General features: G+C 45.2%; 1 protein-coding gene across 4 annotated transcripts in view; it reads left to right on the top strand.

Moving 5' to 3' along the window:
* The window catches only part of Opcml (opioid binding protein/cell adhesion molecule like), a 1,193,276-nt gene that overhangs the window by 664,943 nt on the left and 517,195 nt on the right, over window positions 1-11,138 (top strand). For 2 of the 4 annotated variants that reach the window (XM_008854174.2, XM_008854175.3), the window contains exon 2: window positions 3,432-3,516. In XM_008854174.2, coding sequence (XP_008852396.1) covers window positions 3,432-3,516 — 85 coding nt within the window. Of the gene's footprint in view, window positions 1-2,767; window positions 3,517-11,138 lie in introns of those variants that run through there. The other 2 variants (XM_008854171.3, XM_008854173.2) reach the window with 1 other exon arrangement.

Here is an 11,138-nt window from a genome sequence, read left to right as displayed (position 1 = left end):
AGGCAAAGCTATTCACAGAAAATTCCTGGCATGGACTGGAGAGATAGGTCAGCATTAAGAGTACTGACCACTCTTGCAGAGGACCTGGGTTTGATTCCCAGCACCCACATGGTGGCTGACAACTGTCTGTTCCAGGGGATCCGACGTCCTCTTCTGACCTCTGCAGGCATTGCACAACATAGGTGCACTTACATATATCCAGGCAATACACTCATACACCTAAAATATTTTTTAAAAGAAAAGAAAATTCCTGGTGTAAATCATCTAATCTTGTTCATCCCAAACCCTCTCCAATTTCAAAGTTGGTTTTAGCTTTGTATTCTATAAATGGACCCACTAGTCCATAGCAATACCTTAGAAATGGATGGAATTTCCCTGCTCCCCAGAACTGTACACTGACATAAACATACAGATCAGACACTTGCTGTTCCTTCTCTGACTCACCACATTGTGAATTCAGATACAGAACTAGGACCCATTCTCAAAAGAGAGGACAGACACAGGCTCCTGTTCTTTCTTTCTCCAGACACCTTTACTTGGGCAGAGCCAGCTTGGTTAACACTAGGATGCTTGATTTGTTCCTTCACAAGCAGGAGACTCTGTTCACTAAGGAAGTTTAAGCCTCACTTCAGCTCATCTCTACTTCTGTCCCTTACTTGCCTCAATCTTTCCTTTCATCTTAAATCTTTTTTATTTTCTCCCCTCTTGAAGATCCCAGCAATTCTTCTTGTCTCCAACCCTTCTTCCTGAATTGGTGTAGCAATGGCCCTGTCTTTAACTTCTCAGAAGAAATCAGGCCAATAGGTATACCAGAAGATCTGAGAACCCTACAGCTCAGTGGCAGGGACCAGCTGTGTGTTGCCACTGAACAGGCTCAGTTGTGTCCTCACCCATGTTTAAGACACAAGTTCTGTGGTTGAAGAAACCACAGGCACGGGCCATCATTCTCAGTTTCATACAGGATGCCAAATGTGAAAGAGCCTTTCCAGCTGCTGGTATTAGATCCAAGCCTCACATATGGAGGAAGAACATGTCATTAAAGCTGGTGGGCATTTCCTCAGGGCTTGCTTGGGTGTGGGGGGCTGTGGAGCTCAGGGGAGCAGTGATGATCCCCAAATACTGGTGGTGCTCAGAACCCACTGCCTCTGTCCGCATCACTGCTTCTCTGGGCCTCGCAGCTTAAGACCTCATGAGGAGTCCTGCCTCCGACTCCTGCCTGAATAATACCGGCTCTCTGGGTATAGTTTCCACTGTAGCTGATAGGACTAGTGATAAATATGCTCTCTTCCCATGGTAAGATATTCTAATTAAAATTTTTAAACCTAAAAAAATGTTTGTGAGCTAACCATTCTGCAAGTGGGACTGGGGCAGTATTTTTTTGTGCTCAGTGTCTTGGAACTCAGAGCAGGTAGGATGCCTTCCTATCCTTCAGCAACTAAAGTAATAAACACTAAGAGCTTAATGCTTATTTTTGAATTACATTTCATTTTGCCAATTGTGCAGAGCCTAGTCTAATTTAACAAAAGGCTTTGAGAAAAAAAAATACAGTAGAGCAGATGCACATAGCAACCATTAAATTAGGATACAAGCATGAGAGGCACACAGCGATGGGAGGCTTCTGCCAGAAGGAGCAGAAGCAGGCACAGGGATAATGACAGGCCCAAGGAAAGCTGGTGCTCTTGGATTTAGAGCAAAGGAGGTGGATCTGAGCCCAAAGCAACAGAGATTGGCCTCTAAGAACACTGCGGCCCCAAGTCCCCTCCTGACACTGTTATGATGCCTCCTCCTGTGACCATAAAGCCATAGATGGATTTTATTATCAATCTTATTACTTTTTAGGATCTCCGTGTGATTTTCCTAGCTCTTCCTTTTCATTACAATAAAATGCGTGGATAATGGGTCTATTTTGTATGCTGTGTTGTAAGAAGAAATCGAGAGCTGCCAGCTAGGGAGATGGACCGGCATAAGTGTTTCTAGGTAGGCCATCAGAGCAGAAAGCTTAGGAAGCTCTGTATGGGCCCAGAAAATCTGCGCCTTAGGACTAAAACCTGGAGAGATGCTGAGTGGTGGACATGCAGACTGGCTCAGCTACCTGGAGTGCCAAATGCACTTCAGTTTTCCAGGGCGGGGTTTGGCAACTTCTGCATGGCATCTCGGAAGGAAGGTGCCAGTGTCAGTTTCAATTTGCTGCTTTCCCCAGAACTCCTTCTCCCTCCCTTCTCTCTCTCTTCCCACCCATAACCAGGGGAGCCAGTGAGAGGGGCGCAGCATTTCCTCAGCTCTCACGGGTACCAGGGGACAGTGGAACCCCGTGAGGCGCCGGGCTCATCCCACAGGGATCCAGTGCCCACGTGGGCACATTGGTCCCGGCGCCGCGGGGGTTAAGGTGGGCGCCTGCGCCCCGCACCCTCTGGGATGAGCGCACAGTCCACGCCGCGCGCCAGCGGGCTAGCTCCGAGTAGGCACCGGGAGAAAGTGGCGGTCAGGGATAGAGCTGCTGCCATGACAACCCTGGCGGTCGGGGCCGGCGCGCCTCGAGGCTGCTCCCGGGAGGAAGGCGGCGCGGAGGCCGGGGGCGGCCGCTGAGCGTGGCGTCCGCGTCCCCGCGTCCCGTGCAGCGTCCCTGGAGGAGGCGGAGGCGCAGTCTGCCCAGCTCCCTGTGCGCCCAGAGCCTGCGCCGCGGCGCTCCGCGGGCTGGCAAGGGCCGGGCTGGCGGGAGTCGCCGACCGGCTGCGGGGAGGACAGCCACCGGGCGGAGGATCCGGGCTGCTCCGGCTGCGGGTCTCCGCGAGGAACTTTTTATCGCCTTGGGGGTTCAGAAAGGAGACTGGGGCTGGCTTCTAACTCTATCAGTACATATGTGTGATCTAATAAAATCCTTTCTCCTCTCCTTGAAGCAGGAGCTTTTTATGACATCTTTCTGTTAGAGACACTTGCCTTCTTTGGGTTATAAACTTTTGATGCCAGACCTCTGCAGAACGCGCCCAACTGAATCTTAAAGTAGCATCTTGGAGAGAGACAGAGAACGCACAATCTGTGACCTTCGTCCCTACTCCTTCCTTCCTCCACTCCCTCCCCTCGGCTCCCTCCGTCCCAGGGAGCGTCGAGAAAGCTCTTTTTTAATGCAGGAGGGGGCATCTGGTTCTGCTCGGCTGGAAAGCTGAGGTTGGAGCTGAGGACGAATTACTAGGCTCTGGAGAGCCTGGACTTTGCTTCTCCGTCTCCCCCTTTCTGCTCCGGCGTGCTCTACTGCTTTGATTTCGCCCTATACTACTTCCGGCTGTTGTGAGAGGGCAGGGGACAAGGACCTTGCTGCTGCGGGAGTTCTGGGAAGTTGCGGCTGTCGAGGATGGGGGTCTGTGGGTACCTGTTCCTGCCCTGGAAGTGCCTCGTGGTCGTGTCTCTCAGGCTGCTGTTCCTTGTACCCACAGGAGTGCCGGTGCGCAGCGGAGATGCCACCTTCCCCAAAGCTATGGACAACGTGACGGTCCGGCAGGGGGAGAGCGCCACCCTCAGGTAGGGAGCCTTCCTTCATCTGGGGACTGAACCCTTTGCACTGTCTTCAAGGGGAGGTGGGGCGAGGAAGAGAGAAAAGAAGGCTTGAAAGAGGGGCATTAGATAACCTGGGATGCCCTTTGCAGGCCCAAGAAGTGGCCACTTGTGTTCTCTGGTTGTTGATGCCATTTTTCCTAGACGGCTTTGCCATTTGGTCCTTTTTTGGTCAGTGATTTACAGGGACCACTGAAGTCTGCAGTTGAGACTCCATGGATCTATGGGGTCATGGCATGGCTAGATTAACATCGGACACCCAGTTGAAACCTGAAGACACTAGGAACACTGCATGGATAGCTGAAGGCCCTGGGATTTCTCTCCCAGGCCAGGAGAGTGTGGTGATGTAGGATTATCCTCAGCATGCTGGCCTGGCAAGCACCTTTCATGGGGAATGTCTCACAATTGAAGACTCTGGATTTCCAGTGCCAGGCCATGGACTTTTAAGTGCAGTGTGCCTGGGCCCTGATGTGAATTGTGAGGGCCTTTGTATTTTTACTGGCTGGGGCCAAGGAGCGGAAACATGTAGCTTTTATGCAAGGACATCACTCCTGTGTGAGAGACACAATAGGGAAGCTTTTTGTTTTAGCTTAATGAGTTACAGAGAATCACTTCCCTGCTCCAGGCAGAGGGGTGGAGATGCTTGGAATATGAACCTTTGGGGACTGGGCCTGCTGCAGCAAAGACTTTAATAAAAATGCAGCCACCACTTTCCACCAGCTCAGCAGATACCATCTTTTATCCCTTTAATGAGGCAGTTGTGGTCCTAGGAGACAGATTCAGGGACGTCCCAGCTTAACTATGTCTCACAATGTACACAGGGTGAATGCATTTGCCCTGCCTATGACTTTGATGGTTATGGTGAAAATAAAACATTCTGACCCAGATTCAGCAGCCAGAATGCTTGGCTTCTGCAAGGAGAAGATGAGGGTGGGGTTTCCTTCTTGCTGTTCCCTGTTCTTTCGTTGTGGTGTCTTTCCAGCACAGATGTAAGTCTTTCCCTGGGGAAAGAAGGAGAGCCTCTGAGAAACAGTTATTCTTTACCTCAACACCAGGGTCAAATTTGGACTCTTGCTGCCTTGGGTAATTCTTAGATGAATTTTCTTTTTAGCTAGTGAACAGGTCCCACATTCCTGTCTGCTAACCCTTGGGGGTCCGTGAAAGAAGAGCAGTGTCCCTTACAGACCGTGTAAGTTGCAAGTCCTTCCGACCCTATCAGCATCTCTTAGCCTATTCTAGATGAAAGTGCATTATCCTTACTTTATTGTTTCAAAGAAGGCTCCCAAGCCTGCTCCCTGAGATATGATTTGTGGGATGCACATTTGCAGTGGACCAGTGGCTCAAGGATACCATATCAATAGCACACAACCATGATGTATGTGAACCCAGAAATGTAGGCAGGCATTAGTACTGTAAAGGGGGGTTGAACACTGCAACATGCCTATGTACCTTACAATCTTCCCTTGGAGGCAAACTGGTCCATCAGTGAATAGGATCTCAGTGATGACTCTCCAAAATCTGCGGTCATCCTCCACCAGAATTAAACCAGGAACTTAGAAACCTAAGCTTTTGCCTCTGAGATGCAGTAAGATGATTCCACCAGCAGAGGGCTGGCTTTGATCTACCGTGTTTTTATTAGCTGCTGGCCTGTTTTCATGATCTTCTAATGTTTAACAGCTGGGCTTGGTAATGGGAATGGGAATAAAAAGGAAAAACTGAATAGTTGCTTTTCATGCTTTGTGGAAAACAACAACTTATATATTTAACTATAACTGTCACCAGTTACCCGATTTTTCCTGTAGATGATTTCTAAAAGCAAGCACATACAGTATGCTGGTTGTGCTTCTCTTCTGCACATTTTCCCTGGAATAGAGAAATCTGACCTGGTGTCCACATCCTAATCTCCATGTGTCCTCTGAATGTTACTTCCTGGAGTCCTCTCTTCTATTACTTTATTCTTTTATTTTTACAAGATGCCTCTACCTGATACTCTCTTCTTAATGCTCATTCTTATTTTGCTTCTTCTCTTCATCATTAATTCTTACTATTTTTCTGTTTTTAAAAAAAGTTTTAATTTCACTACTATATTAGAATTTCTTAAAAATCATAAACACATACACATTTCTACAGGTCTCAGTCTCTCTCCTTTTGTTTTTCACACAAATTTGTTTTAAGAGCTAATGGTTGTGTTTTTATCTTAACAATAAAACTTGCTCATCAGTCCTTTTGGGGAAAATCCTTGTCCTCAGTCAGTGGCAAGTCATGGTCTTGACCTCATATAAATATATAATTTTTACTTGATACCACTTTTCAGGTTTTAAAAACTATAATTCATGGAGTTGGAGAGACAGCTCAGCAGTTAAGAGCACTGGTTGTTTTTGCAGAGGGTTTGGTTCTCAGCAGGCACATGGCAGCTAACAACCATCCATAACTCCAGTTCTGGGGAATTTGACACCCTCTTTTGGTCTCTGCAGCCATTGCATGCACACGGTGCACTTACATACATTCAGGGAAAACATTCATACACATAAAATAACCTTAAAATATATAATTTGTCACTTATTTTTTTCCGGTGAGGCTCAAACCCAAGGCCTTATATGTGCTGGGAAAATGCTTTACCACTGAACTACCCCCACAGCCCTATAGCTTTATGTAAAGTCATTCTTAGATCACCTTAAAATAGTTCACTAGTGATTCACTGTTTTGGAATTTAGTGTTCAGAGTACATCAAAAACTAAATGATTCCTTTGCCTACCATCTGCAGAAATGGTACTGCCTCAGATCACATGACCTCTAGCCTATTTCTAAGTCTTAAACAAGTGAGATAAGGAGCAGAGACCTAGTAGGTAAAGCAAAGGTCCACCTTCAGATTTTCCCATGAGAAACTGACCAGCTTAGAGAAGACTGATTTCCTTCCTGGGGGAGATCACTTTTGTTGTGGCAGGTCATTGATTGCACTAAGGGACATTAGAAAGTGATGTGCCAAAGACGACTCTGAAGTTTTCAATGTGGATAAAAACTCATTTTGTGTAAGCGAGGTGATATTATATCCCTGTAACTACTTCATAGGGCTACTTGAAAAGTAAAAATAATTATTTTAATATTGAGTTATTTTGCCTTTTTGGAAGAGAGATGATATGGAAAATGAAGGTGCTATTCTTTATAGTTGAATTATAGTTTCTATGAATCTGATTTGAATTCATTATTATAAATGGGCCCTCTTGGCCAGAATCATTTCATTACAATTATGTGCTGTTGGGTTAAAAATGTTCTGTGCCTCTCCTTTAGATTAGGTATGACAAGTATCTAAGAGTCCTTTGTCTGAATCAATGCTCACATTAGGAGGGGAGCCCAGGGTCTGGGCACGGTCAACTGGCATCTATTAAGCCATCTCAGTGCGTCTGCCAGTCATATTTTCTCCGTGGACTTCAGGCACTTCTCCATTTGCTTCAGTTCCTCTGTGGGTCTTATTTCTCTGCACATGGTCATTTTAAGGGGTGCCATAGAAGAGTGGCAGGGCTTGTTATCAGTTTCACAAATTGGGAAGAGTTCCCACCAACCCAGTGACTTGTTTTATTGTTTTATTTGTTTGTTTGCTTTTCAGTAGCAGAATGATTATTTTGCTGATCCAGACCTGCTGATTTGGGATTATCCTTAATGGCTCATTTCTAAACTGTCCCTGCATTTTCATTTGGAGTTCAGGGCTAATCAATTCAGAACAAGGATGTGAGGTTTCACTACTGCCAAAGAATAATGTGGGTAATGGGATTTTGCCAAAGCAACTGGGGCAGTGGAACTCCCAAGGACAATATGCTGGTGTTTGCCTGGTGTTTTCCTGTACTGTGCACTCTCTCTCAGCAGCTTGTCCTTGGCTGTGTATTAAGTTCAGGGGAACCATCAGGTGATTCAAAGCACATTTGTGAGTTGTCTGTCTCAGTGTTGAAAGTGTGAAAGCTGGATAAGGACTACATCAATGTGAGGTAGTACTCTGGGTCTGGGAAGATGGGGACATGAAAAGATACACAAACAGGTATAGTCCTATAAAGAATCTCCGACATGGTGATGCTAACTAACCTGGACTGCTTGTTGAAGGTACTTGAGACACTATTTAGAAATTCCACTTGGGACTGAGCATAGGTAGAATACACGATTAGCATGAGTGAGGCCCTGGGTTCCATTCCCAGGATGAATTAAAAAATAAAATTCCAATGCCATGCTCAGAGACTAAGGGAATGAACATCCCTGGAGGTGACCCTGAATGTGGGCATTTAAAACTCTCCTCCAGCATTTTTGAAGTGAGCCATAATTGAGAACCACAGCTCTAAAGGGATTTCTGCCTTATAACATCTGAATGACGCTATTTTTCAGAGTCCTTCCTCTGAAATGTCTGAAATGTCTCTTCCATGCCATGGATGAGCCTCAAAGCTATGTTAGTGCTCTAGAAAGAGCAAGGTTCAGTGCCTGAACACCTCAGGCTGATTCTTATTTTATCTTCAACTGGCCCTCTGATCATGAGCAATTCAGTAAAACTGTATACATATGGGAACAATTTCTGCCTTATCTGTGGCATCAGGAGTTGTTCTCTTAATATTAGGGCCATATATATCCCTTGTGTGTATCAAAATCCAGGGATACTTACTTCCCTTACAGATGATAGAGGAATTTCCTTATAACTGATGCACACTCTCACACAAACTTTAAATCATTCCCAGATTACTTATATTATTTAATAAAATGCAAATGCTATGTAAATAGTTGTTACCCTCTGTTGCATAGGAAGCAATGAGAAGAACATGTTTAGTAGATATGCACTTGATTCTTTAGTATATCTTATCTGTGGTTGTTGAATCTATGGACTTAGACGGTAGAGATGAAAGGCTGCTGCATGTGCTAGTTGCTACTGAGACTAAATGCAACTCCTTAGTAACAATTGATGGTATTCTCATTTTATTCCTGTCTTATCTAGTCTACCACCTCCTCCTCCACCCACACACATACACATAACTCTCACACTCATTAGCGTCTTCCTGTTTCTGCTCAGCTTCCTGCAATCTGCATGTGGTCAAGAATTACCCTCATCTGAATTTCAGTACCACTTGCTGCAGATTTTCTCTGTTCTAAAAGATATATACATATTGTAGACCGACAGCTTCCTGTGTGGTTACTGACAGACTGTGTAGTGTTGGAGCTGATGTCTTATATGTTGTGTACAGATATGGTGGTGGGTTTCAAGGATTAAAAGAACAAATATTGTTTAATGCTTTAATCCATTTTAGTGGGCACTAGCTCTTTAAAGTATTTTGGGGGCTGGAGAGATGGCTCAGTGGTTAAGAGCACTGGCTGCTCTTCCAGAGGACCTGGGTTTGGTTCCCACCACCCATGTGGTGGCTAACAAACATCTGTAATTCCAGTTCCAGGGGATCCAACACCCTCTTTTGGCCTCCATGGGCATTGCATGCACCTGGTACACTTACATACATGCAGGCAAAATACTCATAAAACATACATGCAGGCAAAATACTCATAAAATGAAACTGAATTAAAAAATTAGAAAATATATTCTTACTTCTGTAGCAACTAAGTGCTCTTATCTGAACAATACAGTAGTAGAATACTCAAGTGCAGCACTCAAGGATTTTGGAAGCCAGAGGGATTTTGGATTCCACTCAAATTACTTGCCAAAGGGGACAGTTAAATCCACCAGTGCTGCAATGTGATCTGAAACCCAGAGGAAGTCTTTACTATTCCTGAGGGCAAGACAACATGCAGGTGGCAGAGTTCAGAGGCCTCTCCTAGCAGCAGTAGTGTATATTTGGAAAGGGAGGCTGCCAGGTCTCTGCAGAGATTTGGAAGGAGATACATGGAACGAGTGGTCCTGGCTGAGGATCTGTGCATACTGAATTGGGTTATAGTTGCAGGGTTGAGCTGACCTGGGACAGCAGGGCTGGCTTGCCTGATAAGGTTGTGTCTTTCTCTCACATACCACATAAACACTCTCCAAAGCCAGGGATGGGTAAAAATATTGTAAGGCACTAAACATATAAGCCCATGGCTTTCAGGCTATTTTGGGGGCTGGAGAGATGGCTCAGTGGTTAAGAGCACTGGCTGCTCTTCCAGAGGACCTGGGTTTGGTTCCCACCACCCATGTGGTGGCTAACAAACATCTGTAATTCCAGTTCCAGGGGATCCAACACCCTCTTTTGGCCTCCATGGGCATTGCATGCACCTGGTACACTTACATACATGCAGGCAAAATACTCATAAAACATACATGCAGGCAAAATACTCATAAAATGAAACTGAATTAAAAAATTAGAAAATATATTCTTACTTCTGTAGCAACTAAGTGCTCTTATCTGAACAATACAGTAGTAGAATACTCAAGTGCAGCACTCAAGGATTTTGGAAGCCAGAGGGATTTTGGATTCCACTCAAATTACTTGCCAAAGGGGACAGTTAAATCCACCAGTGCTGCAATGTGATCTGAAACCCAGAGGAAGTCTTTACTATTCCTGAGGGCAAGACAACATGCAGGTGGCAGAGTTCAGAGGCCTCTCCTAGCAGCAGTAGTGTATATTTGGAAAGGGAGGCTGCCAGGTCTCTGCAGAGATTTGGAAGGAGATACATGGAACGAGTGGTCCTGGCTGAGGATCTGTGCATACTGAATTGGGTTATAGTTGCAGGGTTGAGCTGACCTGGGACAGCAGGGCTGGCTTGCCTGATAAGGTTGTGTCTTTCTCTCACATACCACATAAACACTCTCCAAAGCCAGGGATGGGTAAAAATATTGTAAGGCACTAAACATATAAGCCCATGGCTTTCAGGCCATTCTGGAAAACTTAGAAGCTCTCATCTAGGCTCTTTGGTTAATTATTTGGCCTCGCTTAGTAAATTTGTCCCTTGGGTCCAGTTTAGTTGTCTGCATTTCCTTTCCTTCTAGCTTCTGATAAAGGACTTTGCCCTTCGCCTTTTTCACTGTGCTGATGATATGGCTAGCAGCAAGAGAGATACAGTGTGTTGTGGATCTGCTGGGATCAGGAAGTGAGAGGCAAGAGGCAAGAGAGGGGAAGAGTCAAGTTCTATTCAACCTTCCCAGGGAAGACTTTCCAAATTGCTTATTATTAACAGGAAACAGTCTTCTTAGACATGACATGAGAGGAGGGAATTAGTCCAAGACATCTGTGGAAATTTGCATTGTCTATTAAGGTAGGAACAAAGTATTAACATTTCTTGATTCTTAAAAAGAAACATAGACAAGACAGCACCAAGTTGTTTCAGATTTTTTTTTGTTCATTGTTTGCCCTGCAGGAAGATGCTCTTGCTGATATTGTGTGTAGTGAAATTAGAGCTTCAGTTTACAGAGTGTATGTTGGAGGAGACTGTGTTCTTCATGTCTCTGTCTCTTCAGTCCCCTCTCATCTTCCAATAACACCTGGTTATACTTTACTGTACATTTAAAATATAACATTTTAGTTGATTCTTCTAGAATTTCATACAGTATATTTTGATCATTTTCTCCTCCACATGTCCCCCTACCTCCTCCCAGATCTATCCCCTACATCCCCACTACCATCCATTCTGTGCTCCCT

This window comes from Nannospalax galili, unplaced genomic scaffold, assembly GCF_000622305.1.
Source record: "Nannospalax galili isolate Female #2095 unplaced genomic scaffold, S.galili_v1.0 scaffold66, whole genome shotgun sequence".
NCBI classification, from domain to species: Eukaryota; Metazoa; Chordata; class Mammalia; order Rodentia; family Spalacidae; genus Nannospalax; species Nannospalax galili.
The sequence above is the reverse complement of the archived record's forward strand: the minus strand, read 5'-3'. Positions and strand labels throughout refer to the sequence as shown.